This window comes from Thalia democratica, chromosome 3, assembly GCF_965202585.1.
Source record: "Thalia democratica chromosome 3, ktThaDemo2.hap1.1, whole genome shotgun sequence".
In the NCBI taxonomy this organism is placed as follows: domain Eukaryota; kingdom Metazoa; phylum Chordata; class Thaliacea; order Salpida; family Salpidae; genus Thalia; species Thalia democratica.
Window position 1 is genome coordinate 38,918,086 of NC_139167.1, and position 23,560 is coordinate 38,941,645.

The 23,560-nt window shown below is 25.7% G+C and overlaps 1 protein-coding gene across 1 annotated transcript; it reads left to right on the top strand.

Moving 5' to 3' along the window:
* Positions 1–8,626: 8,626 nt before the first annotated feature.
* LOC145832272 (uncharacterized) lies at positions 8,627–23,489 on the top strand. Its single transcript, XM_082939589.1, has 28 exons — positions 8,627–8,653; positions 10,433–10,510; positions 10,655–10,785; positions 11,531–11,711; positions 12,680–12,797; positions 12,940–13,057; positions 13,454–13,619; positions 14,375–14,536; positions 14,826–14,963; positions 15,659–15,782; positions 15,957–16,064; positions 16,129–16,321; positions 16,395–16,450; positions 16,996–17,126; positions 17,233–17,330; positions 17,634–17,730; positions 17,942–18,064; positions 18,251–18,374; positions 18,520–18,717; positions 19,112–19,253; positions 19,307–19,458; positions 19,513–19,713; positions 19,775–19,903; positions 20,009–20,094; positions 20,811–20,968; positions 21,456–21,630; positions 22,450–22,614; positions 22,933–23,489. Exons 1-28 carry the CDS (start codon positions 8,627–8,629, stop codon positions 23,179–23,181), a joined length of 3,828 nt encoding a protein of 1,275 aa, XP_082795715.1. The 3' UTR covers positions 23,182–23,489.
* The last annotated feature ends 71 nt before the right edge of the window (positions 23,490–23,560 follow it).

Genomic DNA, 23,560 nt, shown 5'->3' on the forward strand with positions numbered 1-23,560 from the left:
AGCAAAGATTTTAAGCACATTTAGTGCTTCAAACTTAACTTAATTTTTTGTTTTTAATTGTTTTTGTGAACATTTTAAATAGTTTTTGGTATTTGAAATAAAGTAATGAAAGCAATTGCTATAAACACTGAATAAGTTCAGAAGCAGCATTCGAGTAGATCAGTATTATAGGACAACATATTATTAATGCTTTCAAAAGACTTAATCTTATTTTAAGTCAGTCAAATATTTCAAATCACTTCAAATATACTGTAGTCTCCGACTTTGATCGTCTATATCTCAAAAATTATTATGAATTTTTAAAATCAGTAAAAACATTTTGTAGCTTAATTAAAACTCAACAAAATTAAACCAAATTTTGAAAAAAGTGATTCATCCCCCTATGCCCTTTATATTAAGAGGGAAAAACTGACAACTTGCATCTAATTAGAACATAATGTTTTGTTTATGAACATGAAGTCAACTTGAGAATCATTAAAAAAAGTATTACTCAAAGTTTATAATTTCTTACACAATATTTTGTACTGTTAATCATTGATAGACTACACTAAACCTATTTTTGAACTAATCTTTTTCAAAACTTTACACTTATTGTTATTTCATATATTTTACTTAATCTATTTTTTAATATAGGAATTTTTTTTAGTTTCAAACTTGATAGCTTTTTTTTTATGAGAAATGTTTTCTTAAAATGTGAGATAAATTGATTTAAAATGATGTAGAAGGTAGATTTTTTTATAAGTTTAAATTACCTAGAAAGTTGTCAATGAAAAAATAAGGTCTCTATTTTTTAATTGAAAACGTTTTACAAAATGACTATATCACAAAAGTTAATTGTTTCATTTAAATAGTCAGGATAGTTATATCTGTCCTGAACAAGACATTAAGGCCATAGGGGAGGGGGGTAAACCATGTTTTTTACAAGTTGATCTTATTTTAAGGAGTTTTTTCTAGGCTTGAAGATGCTTTTTATCGTTTTAAAAAATTCAAAATATTTTTTGAGATATGACTAGTCAAAGTCGGGCCACGTAATAGGTTCCCTATATAAAGGGAAAACTAAAACAGCAAAAAAAGACTATTTTATTTAAAATCTATCTCCTCCTAGATTTTCAAGCAATCTTCTTTAAACTTTCACAGTCTAATCTTTATACAATAACAAAAAAAAAGTTACTCTGGAACTTAAAAAAAAAATTGTATAAATATTATTTAAAACATTATTTTTTTTTTTTTAATTTTTGTGATAAAGTTTTTATTTAATTTCATAAAAAAAATTCTAAAGTAACGTTTTTTCCTTTTAAAATATAAGGAACATTTCCTGAAAATTTGAATAAGATTGCTTGAAAAATGAAGGAGGAGATAGATTTTTAGTGAATTTTTAAATTTCCGAGAAAATTAACCACAAAAAGTTTGCGGTCCATACGTTTGTATTGGAAACTTTCTACAAAAAAAAATATCTCAAAAGTTAAATGATATTTTTGAATTCTATAAAAACAGGTGTAGTTTGTATTTAAAGCTTTCATATTAAAGCCAAGATAATTTTTGTAAAAAAAAATGTCAGACCCCCCCCCCTATGGCCTTAATCTGTATGGTTTATGGTAAAAAAACATATCACTCTCAGATTCTACCCCTTGCAACAATAAACGTTTTCTGGGCTTGATAATCAAAGGTTTTTTTGTACACCAGGTCCTTGGACTAAACGATTTAAATGCTTATTTTTTGTTGTTAAATAAAAAATTTGATAAAATAAATTTTATAATAACTGACTTAAGTTTAAACTTACATATAAGACTTTTTTTTTTTTTTTTACTGTTTGTAAAAATTTCTTACCCTCTTATGTTCTAGGCTGTATAGTAAAAGTAATTTAAAAAATTCAATATTACAAGAATCTTTAACTTATTTACAATATCATTGCAAATTTTCTATTTAATACGTCTCATTCCTCCTAAATGATGTCATTGTCTCACTTCAAGATTTTTTTAAACCATGGAGTCAAAAAAAATACTTTACAAATTATTCTTATAATAAACTATTAATTTAATTTTCACTATAGTAAAGTAAATAAACAAAATGTTAATAGTTGAAATTAAATTATGATTTATAATTGAACTTTTAAGAGTTTTAATTAGTTAACATAAAAAACACAGTATTGACCATGAAGAAATTTTCAACTAATCTATATGTAATATTAAAACTATATTGATAAAAAAAAACAGAAAAATATACATTGCCTGAATTTCTGACTTCATTTACCAACAACAGCAATATTTTTGTTATAAAACTCCTAAATGTTTTTTAGTTTAAAAAAGTATAGAGAAGAAATTTAAAAAAACTAATGATCACAACTATGGTCAATGGATAGGAGTGGATAAAGACCTTAAGGTCATCAAGCCTTACACCATATAAAAATGCTAAAAGGCTTAAAGAAAGGTAGGCAACAATTGAATAAAACAAAGTATTTATTAATGTGATTAGTAATGGCTAGCTGCTTTTTTTATAATAAGTCAAATTGAACTACATTTATTGTTTTCTATTTTAATAACTGTTACAGTTCAGTCGTCTTTTTATTTAGGAATTTTAGTATATTTAAAAAATTAAAAAGTTAACAGGTTTACCATTCAATAAAATACTAAACACACTTTTCGATGTCAGGTTTTATGCTTGTAAATTTTATTAACAGAGCATAGTAATAGAATTAATACGGTTTTGTTATGTCATCCATGACTTTACTGTTTTTAAGAAAATTAATTAATAAATGTATTTAATTAAGTTTTAGATCAGTATATGTATACATAAATCAAAATACTTATTTTTATTCTTTAAAAATAGAGAAGCACCCCACATAATTCGAATTACAAACGACAGTTTCACTAGTTTACAAAGTAAACTAATGAATTAGATATTTTTAACAAAACTAAAACATAAGTAAATCCTATCAATTATCATTATTAAAATTAAAATATTTTAGCATCATAAATTCATGGAACAAATCAGATTTAGAACTGAACATGAGAAATGTAAAAACATTTAAATTATTGTTATTTTATTACTTTATTAGACGACAAAAATAACGCTCAAGGCATTTGGTCCAAGGACTTGGTGCACAAATAACCTTTCGGTTATCGATTCGCACACCACGGATACCTTTTAACGTCTTGTCCAGGACCACTAACAGTTTAAATAACTTTTTGTGTGGACAAAAGTTTCTAGCTGGCTTAAAATAAAGTTCTTTTCTTACTTTTACCTTTTTAATTCAAAATAAATTTGAAAGGATCGTTTCAAATCTTTTTTACTGTTATTTTAATTTATGCCTCGTGAATCTATTACAAGCTTAAGTTTTACATGTTAACTTAAAATTTGTTTCTTTTGTTTTTTTGTTTATAAAACATTAGTTCTTCTATATTTTATAAAAAGCCTGAGCAGCAGCGTTTAAAAAAAAAAATTCATAAATATATATTTAAAAAGCTTAGAATCGTAGAAAATTTATTACTAGAATTTCCGTATTTGTATACTTTTTAAACGTAATTATACAAATTATAAAATAAATAAATAGTATAAAAATCTAGCGTCAATTTTTCGGACTTTACCCACAAACGGTCGCTTCAATGCTTCGTACTTAAGCCCGCTTGGTTAGATCACAATTCACAACAGCGGTTTCTCGCGACTATTCCTGCCTGATGAGTCCTAATAAGGACGAAACTGGTCGTAGGATTGTCTCGGATACTGTTGTTGTTGATCGTGCGGTGAAGTTCATTGTTTATATTGTTTATATTATTTTTGTACAAATGCACATAATTTCACAATTACGAGTTACGACTGAACCGACGCGTTAAAAAATCAACTATGTTATAAGACGTTTGATTAAAGAACGAGGCATTTTACTACATCGACTAGATACGACTTCTATACAGTTTACATTTTTTTATGGCTCTTTACACAACTTTATGTTGTTTGCTTGCAAGAGAAAAGTTTGCCAGTGTAAAAAATGAGGTACGTTAAAGGTTAAAAGACATAAAGTTGAAATTGAAAGCTAGATTTCACTATGGAAGCATGCAAGCTATCTTATATTTCTGCATGTATTATTATGCAAGCTGATACTTTTATAAAAATGTAAAACTGAAATTACAATCTTATAACACACAAAGTTTATTTACAGCTTTCTATTCACGTTTCAAATTTGAAACAGATGAATTCTACCAAAGCTGACTTTAAGGTAACTTTTTAAAATGGTTTAATCCTAAAATAGTTCAAATTAAAAAATGTTTTTAATTTTTAATTACTACCACTATCTATCTGAATAGTTATATTAACCAGAATTTTTTTTTCATTAATAAAATTTAGTTTATTTTGTTTAATTAAATCTATACTTTATTTTTTGTAAAAAAAATTAAAAACATGTTTGCATACTCAAATCTTTGATAATGTGTATAACAAAAAACTTTAAATTTCATATACTTTAAACAGAAATTAGAAGTTCTGCAAATATTTAGCCAAATTTATTTTCATCAGTTTTGGTTTTTAGTTTTAAGTTTTATATAAGTACACAAACTTAATTTTTTAAATATTATATAATCGTTAACTGTTGCAGTTTTTAAAATTAAATTAATAAAACTCTTTGATTTAAATGATCATAAAGCTAAAGTTATAATATTTATTGTATATGTGTTTAGAGCTTGGTTTAGATCCTAAAACGTTCTACTTTGAAAGTTTTAAATCTGAAATTTTTTATTATTATTAATGATAAAATCATCAAAAACATTATATTAGAAAAATAATAGTTTATTTTTACAATTTTAATTACAAGAAATATTTAGTTTTTATAGAAAAAAATCTTATAATTGTTTTGAAAAACAACAAAACTAAAGACATATAAAACTCTGTAGAAAAAAAAAATGAATGAATTATTTCTGTGTAGTTAAATGATTTGTTTCACCACATATTGCTTTATGACTTGTAACTTTATAATATGTAAGTTTGACAATTTTAAATCTTTAGATATTACAATTTTTTTTTTTGAAGTAATATATAGTGCTAGTTTTAGACATTTATGTGGACTTTTTTTTTTCACAGATCCTGGAAAATAAATTGCTTCTATTTCAGAACTCCAACAAAGATACTAATGCTTTATTTGAAATATTAAAATTTATTGAAAAAAATTATGTTTCTATACAATGTTCAGAAATTATGCTTACCTGTCAAAAGTACTTTAAATTACATGCCAATAAAATTTTGAGCATCAAAAGTGATATAAACACTACATCAGGTTTGTTATTTTTGTTTAACGTAAACATATTTTCTAAGACTTGATTTTATTGTTGTTCTCAAAAATAGTGCTAATGAAGGTTAAGGCCATAGATGGGTCTGAATTTTTTAATCAAAAATTAACATTTTCTTTATTTAGAAGATAAACTATATGTTATCTATCTTTTATAGAACAAAAAATTCTAATTTACTTTTAAGATAAAACAGGTTTTGTAAAAATAAGATCTAATATAACTGTATGGAATAAAATTCTTTTATTGGTCAATATTTTGGAATATTGAAAAATTCACTTGAAATCTATTGTCTCCCTCATTTTAAATCTATTTACTTCAAGTTTTTAGTAAATGTTGTTACTAATTTTGCAAACAAATTGTAGGAAGCGGGTAAAAGTGTAGTAAAAATAAAGTTTTATTTAAAAAAAATAATTTCTCTGTTTCTAATTGATTTTTTTTTAAATTTGTTTTCTATAATTGTTGAAAATTTATAAAATATCAGACCTAGAAAGTTTTAAAACCATTGCTAAGTAACTAAAGAAGGAGATAAATATATAATGGTATAGTCTATTTGTGCATTCCACAAAAAGTCTATTGAACTTTCTAAATTTGATCAGTTATATCTCAAAATTTACTTTAATTTTTTTTAAATGATAAGAAAAAAATTTTTATGTAAAATGTAAAACTAGCTTAAAAAATGATTTATCTCAACCTTTATGGCCTTTAGATGATAGTTACTAAAAGAAAATTGCAATTTTTACAATGAATCATCTTAAGTGCTATTTAATTTTACCTGAAAATTTATTTTGTGCTTTTTATAATGCTATAAAACTAGTATAAATGTTTATCTACCAATAGAATGATACTTTAATTGCGTAACTGAACTAGTAAAGTTACAATACTTAAATTACTTTTTTAATTTGTCAGAATTATGGTAGATATTATGTAAATAGCACTTAATAGGGTTGCCAAAAAAACTGAAATTCTGGAAAAACCTGGAATTTAACAATTTAGGCTAAAAAAACCTGGAATTTGAGAAATTTAGAAAATAAGCTGGAATTTTGAACAAAAATCACTAAAAAACCTGGAAATATTTGGAATTTTAAACATTTTTTACATGTTGATAGTAATATTTTAATTTGAAACAAAAAATCTACCATATAAATAAAAAATGTTTGGCATCATCAAAAAAATTTTTCTAAAAAAAACACGTTTAAAGTAGCTTTAATGTATCTTTTCAATGTTGTTATACTACTTAGCACAGTTTTCAACCGTAAAATTAGCTTTAATATTAAAATAGGCCGAAAAATGTGTACTTTTAAAAACCTGGAAGAAGTTTAGAAAACCTGGAAGAAATATCCCAAAAAAATTTGATAACCCTGACTTAAGTAATAATTATGTTACTTAACTATATTTTGTTGTAGCCCAACTAAATAATATATTTAAGCTTTTACTTTTAAAAATATTTAAAAAAGATATTTCATAAAAGTTAAAGGTATTTAACAACTTACTTATACTTTTGAAACAACTAGAGTTTTCAAAGTAATTAAGTATTATTAATTAACTAAAAAATATTAATAAAAAAAGCAATGTCTTTTTTCAGAAGTTGTACAAGATTTATTCTTTTATGCCTCTGAGTTCCATCTTGTAAAGTTAGATGGTCTTGCAGAAAGTACATTTTCCGCATGTATTTTCTTATCCAAGGATAACTCTAGTAAAAGCCTAACAAACAAGTTTGACATGAAAGATGTTTATTACAAATTAGCTCAATCTCAAAAGTCTTTAAACAAAGTAAGAGTTTTAATAACAAAGTATAATTATAGAAAATATGTATTTTTTGTTTAATATTGTATTTGTATTTATTCTCTTTCAATAATTAATTTAGGTATCGTTTTAAGTAGATTTCTTTTATAATAAACATTCAAGTTTATAAATATATAAACAAAATTTTAATTCACTTAAAAAATACTTGGTAAAACTTAAAAAAAAAGTAGGAAAACATATATTTTACTAATTTTTTATGAATTTAGATAGAAAATATGGAAGTAGAACAATATTTTATAAGCAATAAAAGCTCAAAACACAAACTGACTTGAAAGTTTTAATTGCTGATTTACTCATTTATATAAAGGCTTTTTGATAACTATTAAATGTCTTCCTGTCTTCCAGCTTAACTGTTGAAGTAATTTGTTTGTAATAAGTTTGATTTTAAAGATTAGTTTTCCAACATAAATTTTTTCTTATTTAGTTGAAATCCTGTATATACGTATACATTTGTAGATAATGACTATTTTAATTTTCTTAGTTTATAAATGCTGAAAGTTTGCATGCTATTTGCTAATTGTCTTTATCTTCTCTTGGATGTATTAAACATTTTCTACACACATTTATCTTTTGTACTAAGGTTAGCTTTAGTATATAAAATGCTAAGAATAGTAAAAATTGTTTACATCTAAATATGACATTTTATGAAGTTTGACAGTTTCTCGACTAATTATTGAATCATTTTAAAAAATTCTTTAAAACATTAAATGTTATGTATTTTTAGATAATATTTATTATTCGTTATACTTAACTAATATATTTTATTATTTTTTTATGTTTTGGTTGTATTTTTCAGGGTTTTCACTAGGATTTTTATAGTTTTCTCTTGATAAGTGCAGTTTTAGAAAAAAAAAGGTTTTTTATGTCTAATAAGTAATAAATTATCATTAAAAGGGCTCACCAGTATAATTTTGAATAGAACTTAAAAGTTAGAACATAAAAAAAAGTTTTTTTATTAAACAATATTTTAAGAGAAAAACAGTAGTTTTAATTGTTGATTTTTAACTTTTAAATCATGATTAAACCTTTTAAAGCATGTAAATGCCTATGAATTTTATTCTATGATATAGATATACTAGAATGCTGTTGTGTATTTAGATTAACTGTGTTAATAGCAAACAATTTTTATTGTGTTAATGTAGAAACAATAAAAGTGAAAACTATATAGAATGTTCTTAAAATCATACTTAAAGCAAACTTAGTTTTAAATGTAAGAATTTATGATAAAGATTGTACATTAATATCAACTAGTATATTCCTTTTTAAAATTAATTGAAAGATGAAGATGAACTGCAGCTCAAGTCAGTGGTTTTTTAACTCTTTGAAATTTGTGCACAAAAAGTAAGTAAAGGAAAACATCAGATTATTAAGTAACAGCATTTAAAATATTATTTGTAATGCTTGTTTCATTAGATAAAGTCTTTAAATCTACCAAAAAAAAAGTGAAAAATGAAAATTTATTTAAAAAGTTTGATTGGTAAGATTTTTTTTTTATATCACTATTTTCTTTATGAATATAAAAGTAAACTAGATATTTGTTTATCCTTATAATGAGACTGGTATCTCCTAATTATGAAGTAATTCACAAAGTTTCAAACAACAGTATGAAGTATTTTCGATGTCACTATTACAAATACTTTTTTAAAATATATTTTAATTACTCTTGACAAGTTTACAGCAAGAAATTTGTTTCCAATAACAAACTCTTAAAAAAGTCTTTTAATACTTTGTGAATAACATGGTTGCCACAAAGTCAGGAAAAACAAAAAAAAGTCAGGAAAAATGAGGGTTTTTGAAAAAAAAGTCAGGAAATTTGATTTAAACATGCTTTTAATAAAAAAGTTTATCATCACTCAAAACTGAATTTTGCTTAAGTTATTGAATTTATTTTCTTTTGCAATCAATCTTTTTTTAAGGGTCTAGTTTAAGTTTTGGATTAAATTAAAATCTTTAAAGTTTTGGTTATGTATGTTTTAGTTGGTTTTTATTAAGAATTTGAGTCAGGAAAAGTAAAAAAAAAATTCCAGCTCGATCTGTGGCAACCCGGGAATAAGTTAATAAACTATGGTATAAGTTTGATTTTTTTTATAAATAATGATAAAATTTAAGTTTTTACTTATATTGAAAAAAGACAACTACAACTGAATCTTTTATACTGAGAGTTAGAATTCGTCCCAACAAAAGTCAGACCTTCTAGTGGAGTCAATTTATTCAAACTATTTTTCCTGGGGTTTCCTGCATTTTTAAAAAATTTCAGTGGGAACCTTAATTTTAAGATGTTATTACTGTTATGTTATAATCTTGTTTTTTTATACAGAATTCATAAAACATTATTTACAGCTAGACGATAAATGTATTTTTTACTTGATGATTTTGTCAGTTTTGTGATTTAATGATTTTTACTGGTTGTTCTTTTTATAATTTTTGTAGTAAACTATTTAATATCTTTGTTTAAATTAGTTTATATATAAAAGTATTCTTTTTTCTTTACTTTCATTTTAATGAAGAAAAAACAATATTTAATGAATTACTAATATATATTTTTTGGTTTAATTGTTATTTTTAAACAAAAACAGTTTTTATTAAGATAATATTACCATTTTGTCATCTTTTTTTTGTACTCAATCATGTTTTTGTGTGAAAATTTAATAAAAGTTATATTAAGTTTATAATGATTAATAAATTAGAAGTATTATGACATTTTATAAAAATATAAGTTTGAACGATTTACTAGTGGTTTAAGTTTATTGCAAAACTACAATTTCACAGTGGTAACACTACCAGTGATCATTAGTTACAACATACTTGTAAACTCACTACATATAGGTTTGTAGTTTTGCAACAAGCTTAAATAACTAGTAAATCGTTTATCTGAAGCTCTATAAATTTCAAATTGAGCAAAGCTTTATTAGTTAAACAGTAGTGCTTTTGAGTATTTATAAGTAAATTTATAAAAATGATTGATATTGAAATTTTAATTTTCCTACAAATAATTTTGTTATACTTAATTTGATTTAGAATATTGTTTAAAAAGTCCTTAAATAAATAAATAAAAAAAACATTAGTTGAGTTAAAAAAAAAAATACAATAGTATATTTATGTATTTCAGTAAATAAAACATTAATTGACTTAAAAAGTTTTTGTTAAATCATGTAACTACCATCAACAAACGACTAGTTGATGGTTATATATGATAGTTGCAATAAAAAATATTTTTTCAGTTTCTCCCTAATTATTTTTTTTACTAAAACTGTCCTATAACATTTTAAGCTTTTTAAAATAAAAGAATACTTACATTGAGACATACATTTTAAGTTTAAATGTATAAAAGTTACAAGATAAAAACAAAATTTTAGATTCAAAGTTGCTGTAAAAATTTGAGAAATAGCTACTTGGAAAGTTTTGATCAAAACGATATAATTCATCAAGCAAACGTTAGTAAAAATTTAATTTATTAAATGATTTCTCTTCAGTACATAAAAAATAACCTATAGGCTAACTTGAATATATTTGTCAATTTAATAATTGAAACTGAGCTATTTTTTATCAATAAATTTTAAATGTAAATCTATTGCAAGGTACTGTATGAACTTTTTGAAACTCTTTTCATTCTTAAATGTTATGATGAAGCCATTGATGCCTGCCTGCACTTGTTTGTGCTGAAGCAAGACTTGGAGGAAAACTTGAATGAAGATCTTCCATACTTTACGTAATTTTATTCTTAATAAATTTTATTAAGATATAGCTCGTAAATATAATTTTATAATTTATCAGCCTGCACAAAAGAGCTTTTTTTGCTAAACTAAGGACTTTATTATTTTTTTAGCTGTTTTTTTTCTAATACCACAATCACAATACCTAAAAATTATCAAATTAATAGCTTGTCAATAAGAAATAGCCTTTTATGATTTAAAAAAATTAAACTTACACCCGTGTATGTGTATACAAGTTTGCCACACAAACAGGATTATAACTTGAAAACTTATTTTTTCAGTTTTTGACACGTACTACTACTTTTAAAAATTTATAATATTAACTCAGGCTAACTTTTTTATTGAAGGAGTGGCAACTCTGTTCAGTAGACATTGCACTGTTGCCACATACTTAAACAACTTACGATAACTTAATTTTTTTTCCATACATCAGGCTAGCTTTAATATTTTTATTAAATCCCAGACTAGTTTTTTACTATAAATGTTTTTTTGTTGGTATTTAGCTCTTTTGTTAAAATTTTGGCATTTGAAGTATTTAAGTTTGGTTAATATTAGTTATTTATCTAATTTTTCTAGTCTTCACTCCTTTTGTGTAATTTTATATACTCAAGCCAACTCAGGCCACTTTTTGTTCTGCCTGATTTGGGCTTGTTTTTCTGCCTCAAAGAAAGGCAACGCTCTGCCATCAATAGGAAAACACGCCAAAAGTGGAGTAGTAACCAAATAAACATTTAAATATAGCGCGATTGTGCCAAAAGCGGGAAGTGAACATGAAGTCCATTTGAAGTTGTGCATCGCTTACAACGAACTTCTGCTGCACGATCAAGCTCTTCATCATTTCAATCATTTTGAAAGGTTGTTTGCAGCTGAATTAAGCGCTAGAAAACGGTCGGAAACTTTGAACCTTAACGATATTCAAAATGTTAGTGTATAAAAAGTTACTTAATTCATTGTAACATTAAAAAAAATCTTTAAATTAAAGTAAAATTTGTAGTTTTTATAACATTATTAATCTGAATTTCAGATTTATAAATATTTAAATTACAAATCTAAGGAAGTACAAAATTAATAAAAATATATAATAAAAGTGTTTAGTACTGATTTTATGTGTTAGTTTTTTTGATCATGACCTAAAAGTTATCAGATATCTAAAAAATAAGTATTTATAAGTTATTTGAAAATTAATTAAATAGAAGTGGTATTAATATGGTATACAATAATCATAAAATTGACCACAAGCTTGACTTGGATACCTATATTATGGCTTAAAGGAAAATATCTGTACTTGGTTGATAAAAAATAATCTTTTATATCTTTCAGGCATCCTTTTTTACTCTTTTTATAAAGATATATATAAAACAAATGAGGTTGTACCTTATTACTTTGGCAATCCTTAGTTTTTTAATTATTTTAAGTTCTTAAGAATTAACCTTAAATTTTTTTTATTTGTTGAATTTATATTTATCAGACCTTTAAATGTTTAAAAGTTTTTCTACCCTTTTTATCAAGTCTCTAAAAACTAGTGCATTTAAAGAAGTTGCTTTTATATTTTGAAAGTTATAGTCTAAAATAAGTTAAGATAACAACTAAATTTTAAGTAATTTTCAGAAGCATCATTTAAGATACAGTTAATGTTAGCAAATTTAAAAAAAGTTAATGTTATTTATTTTTACCAAGTCTTCTTTTTTAATGTAACCTCTATTTTCACATCTTATTGGTCAAACTTGAGATTTTAGAATAGTTTTCAAACTTTTTATTTCTATCACTAGTTTATACTCTTTTAACTAGTAGTATTTTTCGTTAGGCTGTTTTTCTTCTACTAATTGTCAGTTGCTTTATTAAATTTTAATTAGTTGTCAGATATACAAACTAAAAGACACAAATATACAGCTAGCTGAAGTTTCTGGAAACATATTTTTTAAATCTGGTGATTACACAAGTGCACTACAAAAGTTCAAGCTTTGGACTAAACTCCTGAAAGAAATGAAAGTCAATAACTTACGAGCTGGTTAGTGTTATTGTACCATGTTTAATGTTAGTTTTTGGGCTTAGTTATGCTCTTTTTTAAATGAATTAATGAAGTGTAATTTCTATTTTTGAAACTCGTACACTTTTAACTATACTTTAAAATATGATTTATTGGCATTCAGACAAAATGAGACAATTTAGTTTGATGAAGTCATACAAATGGTGTGGAAAAACTTTGTTGAAGATGAAAAAGTATAAAGAAGCAGTGTTGATGTTTGAAGAAAGTTCAAGCATTTGCAAGTAAGTGATTTCTTTATGCTTACCTGGGGACACTTTTAGTAGTTTTCTTTACTTATCATTTGATAGTTTTTTTATTAATAACTTTGAATTAAACATTACTGTCAAGTTTTAAAATTTACCTTCAAAAGAGTTAAAAACTTCCTGGTATTTTTTTCTTACAAATTAACAAATAAAACTCGATTTTAGTTTCACAGGGTGTTTTTTTTGTTTAGGTTATTATAATTCAAACAGAGCACTATATTTTCAAAATTTCTTAAAAAATAAAACATTTTTATAACACATTTTTATCAGAAACAAGTTATCCTTTATGACATACAGTTAATAGCTAAAATAAGTTGTTTAGTTCTAAAACAATTTTTCTCATTTATATAATATTAATGGTGTAACTTTAAAAAGGTTTATCTACCACATTAAAGAACAAATAGAAAACAACTTGCTTCTTATGAAGGCTTTTGTGAAATTAGGAGAAAATATTGAACAGCTTTCTATAGAAACCAAAGACTTGTCTAAAAACCTTACTGTTGACTTTCAAATGATGTACGAGTCCCAGTGCTTAAGCTTGGTGTGTTTTTCTAGTTATTTAAAAACTGTTTTTCATTTTAATTTTTAAGTATGATAATTTATTTTTAATTAAAAGTTTACTCATGTAACTCAAAAATGCTCTAGAGCTTAAAAAAAAGCTGTCTATTGAATTAGCCGTTTAACTCATTGAAAACGTTAATAAGTTACGAAAGCTTTGAAAAATAGTTTGATATGTTTTAATAGACAGCTTGCTAGCTCTAGAACATTTTTGAATTAAGTTATATGGTACAACTGTTTTGTGAAATTTTGACTCCGTATTTACGGCTTGCTTGATATTTACTCATTTAATATAACTATATGTTGGTAGAATGATGGAAAGGTTTCTTAACTGTTAATAGATTTTCTAAGAACAAATATCCAACATCTTCTTTTGCATAAGTTTTTTATGTAACTAATAATGAGTCCTGAAAAAGTTGAAACCTTGAACGTTTATCTGCTGAAATTATCTTAAGTAGGAAGTTTGTATTAATCAAAGACTGTAATTCCTTGGACTGTGTCTTACTAATGGGTTTTAATAAGTACAATATAAAAGTCTTAGTTTAACAAAAAATGATAACACAAAAGTAGCATGGTCAAAATTTATGTTTATTTTGAATAGTACTGTGCATTGATATTATGAAATCGCAATACAACCTAAGTTTTTTAAAGTAGTTGAAGAATAAAATTGTTTTAACAAATTATATACTGGAACTTAAATAATTGTAAAAAATCTTGTTTATTAATCTTTTGTCATAGGAAGCTGAAGATTTACACAGAAAATTTATTTACTTTTCTTCCATAAGTCGGTTGGAACAAGCTGTTTTGATTGGAGTAAAAAGTACCAGAATGATAGAGAGTGATATTGATGTATTAAAATTAAAGCTCGCCCAGTATTCAATTTACTCTAACAAGCCAGAAGCAAGTATTTTTGATGCTTTAATATCATCATATTTTGTTTAAGTGAATTTTCGTAAAAATGTTGTCATGAAAGTTTTTATTTGATAAGTGTTATAAGCCAAACTGACTTGTTTTTTTAACTTTAAGTATATTTATACAAAACTACATACCAACAATTGTTAGAAACTACTTTGTAAACCACTCATTTAAAGTTATATTTTTGTATGCATTTATACTTCATTTCAAACATAATGTTTTTGTTACTTTAAAATTTTATTTGGTTATCATTTTAAACAAATAATATAACTAGGTGCTGAATTCTAGCTTAAAGTTTGCAGTGAAGTTACTGGTAGAAATTGAAAAAAAGCTGTATTATTTAAATAAAGAAGGTGTACTACATCATGAAGAGGATTCAAAAAATTTAACCACATGTTACCAAACAATACAAGTAACTATTTTATTCTTGTTGCAATCAAAAACTTAATAAATTTTAGCATGATTCAAGTCTTGCAAAAACAAGATTGAATAAAACTTAATTGTTCTCGGCAGTGTACTCGTTTCAATTTTGAATTAATTAAACAACCTTGTCACATTTTTTTAAAATCAAGTTTTAAGATAGTTTTTTTTATCAAACTCATCATATACTTTTTATTTAAAACAGTTTACTTAAATCAATTAAGAACATAGATCTAATTGCCTAAGAAGTAAGCAGAAAGCTTAAACATTAAACATTTATTCTTTTAAAGGTATTATAAATGAATCAACGCAATGCAAGTTAAGTCGGGATCTGTATATATATAAAACAAAATAAAAAGCTGTAAAATACAAGTTATAAAGGTTTTACATTTAAATAATTTTTTTAGTTTTAGTCATTTCGATTTGTTTTAGTATACTGCATTTATAGTTTTATAACTAAAACTCTGCATTATAAAGTGTTAAGATTTTATAAATGTTACTTCTAATTACTTGTTTTGGTTTTCCAGTAGCTTACTTAAGATTAACACGTGTTAAAGAAATATTTGAAATTAAACTTAATTTATTTGCCAAATACTGCTAAATATTTTAAGTAGCCGCTTTTTTTCGTAACAAAAAGTAAATTCACAGTTTTATTCAATTGATACAACTTTAATCTTTTTTTTACAGATTCTACTGCACAAACTAAACGAGTTCGAACTGTCAATTTGTACAACTGAGTGTTTTAATAAAAGAAATTATTACATCAGTTCAGGAAAAAGAGTTACACTACCAAAAAAACTACTTCAATACAGTATGTTTATTACTATTGAAAACATAACTTCATAAAGTTTTATTTTAAGTTAAACAAAATGAAACACTTTAAAATTAATTTAAACCTCGTAGAATAGAATACGACTGAGCAGTTCCGTATAAAACATTGCTTGTTTCAAAAATAAACTAAAATTTTCATGTTTTGTTTTTACAGCAAGCAGCGCAGAAAAACCCAAAGATTGCGTTGAACTACTAGAAACCGATGACATTTTATCTGTTGATGAAGGCTATGCTGTTATATATTTCACAGTGATAGAGACTAGTAAGCTTTTTTTTTTAATATTTTATGTGTTTTTTAATTTTTTTTTTTAATTTTTTTTTTATAGAAATTCTTGCTCAAATATGTAGCAGCAATGAAGACCAATGTTGTAGCATCTTACTGTTCGAGGATTTTAAAAATTCTGAGGAAAAGTTGAATAGGCTCAAGTTGCTAACTTATTTTTGTTGCGAGCAGAAAAAAGTAGCAAACAGTAAAGAACACTCGTCGACTTTTTATAACACTGAAAATCGGCATGTAAAGTTAGTTTGCCTCAATATTGAGTTTTCAAATGTAGCATTTTATTTTTATATTCTATAGATGGCTAATTAACAGGTCTACAAATTCAAAAGTTCATGAAACAAGTTTCAGAAATGTTAAACACATATCAGGTAAAATTTTCTCTACTCTTGATTTTTTTATATAATTTACCTATTACCTACAACAGTTCAACATTTATTTTTGTCTTCCTATAGTTTTTGAACTTAAAGAAAACTATAGAAGTATTTTTTCCTTCAAAAACTATTATAATTGTTAGTATAAAAATATTATATATAATAATATTTTACATAGACTTTATTGCATTATTTAAAACCATCTAATCAAAATTTGCAAATAAAATCATCAGTTCAGTTAAATTTATCAAACTTAAAAAGTTTTTTTTTTCTGACTCATTTTTTTGTAAATTCACGTATTAAAGTTCACGACCCTAAATCTGATAATATATATTTATTGTGTGATTTTTATTTTGCGTTGCGCTCATTCTGACAATTTTATAAAACAGTTTTTTTAATTATTTATTAACTTAGTCACAAGTTTTATATTGTAAGTTCTCGTTAGTGTGTTATAAAACAAGCTTGTTTTTACAAATATTATACTTGTATATCATAAAATTTTCAACATTTATGTTTAAAGCTCTGTTTATTAATTTTAAAAGATGTGGATTTATCATATTCTGACGTCATTGACGAACTTTCTGATCTGTTACTTTTCCCGCTTCGTAGTTCTATTTCCACTTTGAACGAGAAGTCAATTTTGTTCGTAACTCCACCATCCTTTCTGAGAATGGTTAGTACTTGAGATTTTTGTTTTTACTCAACTGAAACCCAACTAAAGCTCGAATTTATTTTATATTCATACTTCTAAAGAAGTATAACCAAATAAAAAACCATAGATACCGTTCGAACAACTTATAAATCCGAAAACCAAAACAAAGCTGGGTGAAGATTTCGATGTTTCTGTTTCTTGTAATCTGTCTACCAGCAATAAAAAGTTTGTCAGCCTTTTTGTATAAAAATATGTTCCTTTATTAAGTTGGTTAAAAATTATACAAATAATTGCTAAAGATATTTTTATGAGTTGCTGAAATATAGTATGATAAAAGGTCTTTTTAAGAACTATAAACATTCATAAGTGCACAATCTTTATAAATTATTCATAACTTCAAAAGTATAAACTATTTTATTTTCTTACGACTTCAAAAAATTTCACTTTGTTTACTAACTTAAATAATAATTTTTTTAAATAAATGAAATAAAAAATTGTTTAAAACTTCAATATAAAAAAATTAAACAGAACTAATTCGACTTGTCAGAAAGTTCAGTCTTTGGATTGTTTGAAAAAAACCAAAAATGTCAGAGTTTTAAATACAAGCATTTCAAATGAAAAACAAGTTCGTAACTTTAAATAAAATTTGTAGTAATAATTTTTGATAACTTTTATAAGTATTTTAACTAAAATTTTGTATTTTTTTTTAGAAATAAAAATATTTTAAGACTGTTTTTTTTTTCTGTCGTACAACAAAACTTTTAAATTTTCACATGACACTGTTAGTTTATTTGGGGTTTAGCCGTAACAACAAACATAAGGATTTATTTTTGCAGGCAAACAATTTTGACGAGGCGTGTTTAATTGGTCCTCCTTCTACTCAATTAGAATTATTATTACGTAACAATGAAGTTTGGAAAATGCCAAAACTACTTGAGTCTATAAATCAGTGTAAAAAAGTTGGTTTTTGTCATCAATAAGTTTTTATTAAAAAATAAAAACAAAGTTAAATCTCACTTAAGTCAGTTGGCAAGTCTGTTTTTTATTTACAGTCTGCTAGGCGAGTCTATAACATTTTTTTTTACTTAGACAGTAAAATTTTTTATATTAAACAGTTTTTGATAAATCACAGCTATACTTTTCAGGTAAGCCAGTATTTGAATGTTAGATCAGTATCAGGTGAGTCCGCTACAAAGAAAATTGTTAAAAAGAAAATAGAAGGCGGGTGTCACGTTTTGCATGTTTGCACGTTTGGCAACTTAGATGAAGGTTTGCTTAAAAAACTCATCAATTTGTAAATATGAATACTAAAGTTTTAACTTTATTATCCCATTAAACTCCTAACACTTTTACTAGTTTTATATATGTTTATAGACTAATTAACAGAATACTTCTTTTAACTAGCCTTGTGCAGGGTTTTTGTGCTTTGCTCCTGATAAGAAAACTGTGTTGGAAAAGCAACCGGCTAGTTTTTCTCAATTCGCTCTGACGTCAGACGAAATTCTAAACATTGACATGAAAAATATCAAGCTAGTTGTGTTGGCGAGTTGTCATAGTTGGAAATCTCACTCGTTGCAACAGTACACACTCGTTGATGCTTTAATTTACGCTGGTTTGTTTACGAAACCATTTTTTGCTTGCTGTTTTTTGCTTTGATTTTTATTTGACAATGTATAAAAAATTGAATGTTGTCAAGGAAAAATTAATGAAATAGTTAAAGTTTTATTTAAGTTTAAGTTTTCAAACTGCATTTCAGGAAAGTTTATGTATACTTTTTTTCGTATCTTAAACTTAATCCTCAAATGTAAAAATGCAGTAAAGTATTTTTGTTTAAAAGATGATTTAGTACTAAAAAAGTTTATGATAACTTTATAGAGCGTAAATAGTTTTAATAGCTGTATACTTATTTATTTAAAATATTCATATCTTAATTTTCCGCTTTAACTTTTTAGACTGTCATTTGGTTTACTTTTAAAACACAATAAAAGAACTACGCTTTTTCGCAGGCGTCAGCTGTGTGGTACTTCCAAAGTGGTCGATCTCAAATGAAGCCGAAACGGAGTTTTTCTTGGAGTTTTACAAAAATTTGAGCCACGGCCTTACTGTTGGCAAAGCGGTCATTGCTAGTAAAAAAATTATGAAAGAAAAGTAAGATGTTCAATTTCATATCTTAGTAATTTGGCTCAAAACTAATTTTATAGGTACTCGAATCCCCAAGTGTGGAACTGTTTCTCATTGTTCGGGAGAAGTGATAATGTAATAAATATGCAACAGGTCAGAAATTCTGCATACATATCTATACTAAACAAGTGTCAACCAAGAACCATTAAACACGAAAACAGTCTTACCAAAGGTAAAGAAATAGTTTCTTCAAGTGAGGATCGTAATGAGTTGACTTGTTTCGCAGGAAACAACTTTGATGAAAAGGTTTCAAGTTTAGCCCAAGTTTGCTTCAGTAAAATGTTTTCGTGCGTCAACGAACAATCTTGCAACGTATTAACAAGCGAGTTGGCGAGGTTGATTGAAGAAGCCACCCACCGCATATCAAAAGACGACAACAATGGAGAGTTTGTGTTGAAATCACCTGAAGTACTGGAAGATGTTGAAGGTAAAACGTTTAGTGAGTTTTATAACTCCAAAAATTGTATTCCGTCTTTTTTTTGACTCAGGTACAAAAGACTTGCTGATACTGGCCGGATTTGATTTCATTGAAAGTTCGAGTTGTCGTGTTGTTTTTCCACACTGGAATCAGCACCATTTGCTGCTACCCTTGCACCAAGCGCTCACCGGGTTACAAGGTTTTATTAATTACTATTGATTTTTTGCATATTTAAAAAATAATTATGTGAACATTTTAAATTTTAAAAGATGTTTTTTGAATAATCAACTTGATAAAAATGCAGAGCTTAGTTCATCTATCGAGTGTGTCAGACTTATTGGAGAAATATTTCCAATTGTTCAAAAGCAGCTGTGCTCATTAGTTGATTTGGTTAGATTCTTTATAAACTTTTGCATTCTATGTCTACTAAGGTGATTATTTTTAAAGCTACTTTTGATTTTCCGGCTTGAAAATTTTTTATGGTTTGGAAATATCATAAAAGCTCCCTGTGCAAAATTTTAGATGATTTAAAGAAACTTTCATTTTGGCTTCAACCGGTTCTCTAAAAACCACCCCAATGCAAATGTATGTTATCAAAAACAAGCGAACTTGAAATATTAAGCTGAATTTTTTTTTACATGTGGCTAATTATCACACAAACACATTTTGAACAATTTAAAACGATTCAAAAAAAGTTTTATGGTAGCATTTCTTATTAAAAAAAAACTGAAAACTCTAGAACACTTACACAAAAAGTGATAAAAATTACCTAAAATCAAGAAATTCTACAATAAAAATTTCTTTGAATCGTTTTGAATTGTTCACAATGTGTTTGTGTGATAATTGGCCACATATAAAAATAATTTCAGCTTAATACTTCAAGTTCGCATTGTTTTTATCCCATACATTTGAATTGGGGTGGTTTTCAGAAAATCGGTTGGAGCCAAGGTGAAAGTCTCTTCAAATCATCTAAAATTTTGCACAGGGTGCTTTACGATACTTACAAAACATAAGAAGTTTTCAAGCCTGGAAATTAAAAGTAGCTGTAAAAATAAGCACCCTAAACCCTACTTAGGTAAAATCTTATATATTTTTGTTTGTTTCAGCTGGTAATTGTAAAGCAAACACCAACAATTCAGTTACGTATTAGCGATAAGAAGGTTGAACATTTGTGGAACACAAAAAACATCAACAGTTTTCTAGTTTCAGTTGGATTCATTAATATAAGACGCTTGTTTGTTTTTCGTCGAAGCCTTAACAACAGGTTAAATTTTATTTAAATAATGCGTAATGTTTATTAATCATAAACAATAAACTTTTTGAAAGTTTAACAAACTTTTATAACTTTGCTGTGCCTACCTAATGTTTATGGTATACAAATCAGTTTATCACTTTAATAAAGTAAATGATAGTTAAGTTTTAACTGTATGGTATTTAAATAAAAGTTAGTTAGTTTATAAACATGGTATTGAAATATAAAGGATTAAGTGTTTTCAATGCTAATATTAAAATTAATGTATGAAAAGATTTATCTTTTGGTAATTTGTATTACTTTTTATTAAATAAATTTTTACCCTGTGGTAAAATTTTTAACTTACTTTTGCTACTCTACATTGAAAGATGAGTACTTAGTTATTATATAAAATTAAGAAAGCTTAATAAACTTACCAATTTATTTTTTAATAGATTTAAGGAAATCTTTACTATTGGTGTTATATATAAGTAATGTTTTCCTTTTAAAATTATAACAGAAAACTATTGCTTGGAAGTTTGCAGCTATTAATCGCGTTTTGTGTAGACCGAAGTCATGAAATACTGAATATCAATGATAAAAATGTTTTAAAGAGATTCGAAGTTGATGACACTGATGGTGTAACTAACAAAACACTCAAATCTTTAAATCCAGTATTTACGCCAAATAACCAAGTAAACTTAGATCATAGACATAACAAAAAACTAAGCTATAAAAGGATAGTAGAACATGTATTTAAATCTTATAAGTTTTTTTTTTAATTTGCATAGCGTATAAGGATTTTAAAGAGTTATATAAGAAGTTTTAAAGTAAGTGGGGTCAAGATAAGTTTTGATAATAAGAGATTTATCAAAAATAAAATTTGCATCTTCTTTTCATAGTTTATACTTTGTATAACTAGAGGTATATAAAATGAAAACTTGAAAAAACAGTATTTTAAATTATTATTTTTTCATGATTATATATTCTTACTGAATAGATTCTTGAACTTTTCAAATGTTATTTAAAAAAAAGATATTTTAAATCAATATTGAGTTCCACAACCTAAAATCAACTTGTAAGTAGTGCGTTTTACTCTTAAAAAGCAAAATAATGTATTGATTATTTTTTAAACTTACGTTACACTTGATTAAATATCTAGCTAACCGCAAATAAAATCATAAAAAAAAATAGTTTAAAATTAATCAAATTAGGTATTTGTTTAAGAAAAACTGTTCAAAACGATTTCAAGTAAGATTTATGTTCATATATGTTTATATAGTTTAAATATGAAAATTGCACTTCAACTGTTTGTTTAGCTGAGTTCTAGTTTATACTTTTAAATATTCCAGTTACTTTTACGTTTCACTCTAGCACATTAAAATATAAAAGGGAAAACAGTTAACTGAAAATTTCAATAACTATTATCTCTAGTTAATTTACTTCTTATTTTAGTAGGTATGCATCATTAAATTGATTTTTATTTGTTTTTACATTGTCTAACTATTAATTAGATTGTACTAAAGTCGTCATGGATGAACGAACATGTTCAGAAAGAATCAGCTGACAGATTGGAATTAGCCAATAAAATATCGACAGTCAGAACTGAGTTTGATCGGTTACTTCGTCACATAGATCAGTGGCATAAGTTTGAAAAAGTTAAAGAAACTGAAGAAAAAGTTAATCAATTTGCTTTTAAATACAATTTGTTGCTGATCATAAACTATTCGTATCTAAAGTTTTCCTGAAAATTACTTTGATTAATCAAACAAGAAGTGGAATGATTCAGTTTTAGTGTTTTGAAAAACATAATTTGAACATATTTAAAAAAACAAACTTAAAAATGAAGTAAATTAAAGGATTAAAATATTTAGTTTTCTTAATATTTAAAAAAATTAGATGAAGTAAAACAAAATGTAAAATTCTAGTATCGATTTGGTAGGCGTCAGTTTTTTATGAATTAAATTTGTTTATGAATTTTTACGTTAAACTTCCAGGTTTCCGCGCCAAAAACCGAACTGGCCAGGGTGAAGGTCCATTCGGGCGGTTCCCCTTCTTGCGTGAGAACTCCGGTGGAGCGTGACGATCACGTGACCGGCTTCGAACAGTTGCGGCGGAGAGTGGAGGCGAGGGTATTGAACGACAAGGTTGCGAGGAGGAGGGGGAGGGAAGCGGCTGAGATGCGGGATGGGGCGATCAGGGGTTGCTACGCTCCCTTCGCTCAACTCGATACACATCATGCTTGAGTTTTAATCTCCATAAAGTTCCCTACAGACCAGCTTATCATTAGTTTATTGATTTTAAAATACAAAGCTACACTTATCAACTGAAGTTGATCATGTTTGCGTTTTTTCATCCCGAACCAGTAAAAGAATTGGTCCTGTGCACGATAGACCGTTTAAAAGTTAAGTTCTGTGCACACCAGCTTAGTTAGTCGATCGGTTTTTATATACAAAGCTACGTTTATTGACGTTTAATTGTTTGTATACAAGGTACTAAAAGTTGTCAAGTTCTACCTAAAAAAGACTTTTTAGACATTAAGCTAAATAAAATAACTACCTTTTTTAAATCATTTTGATTGTGCATCAAGATTTTTATGATCAGTTAACTAATTACTGTGCAGAC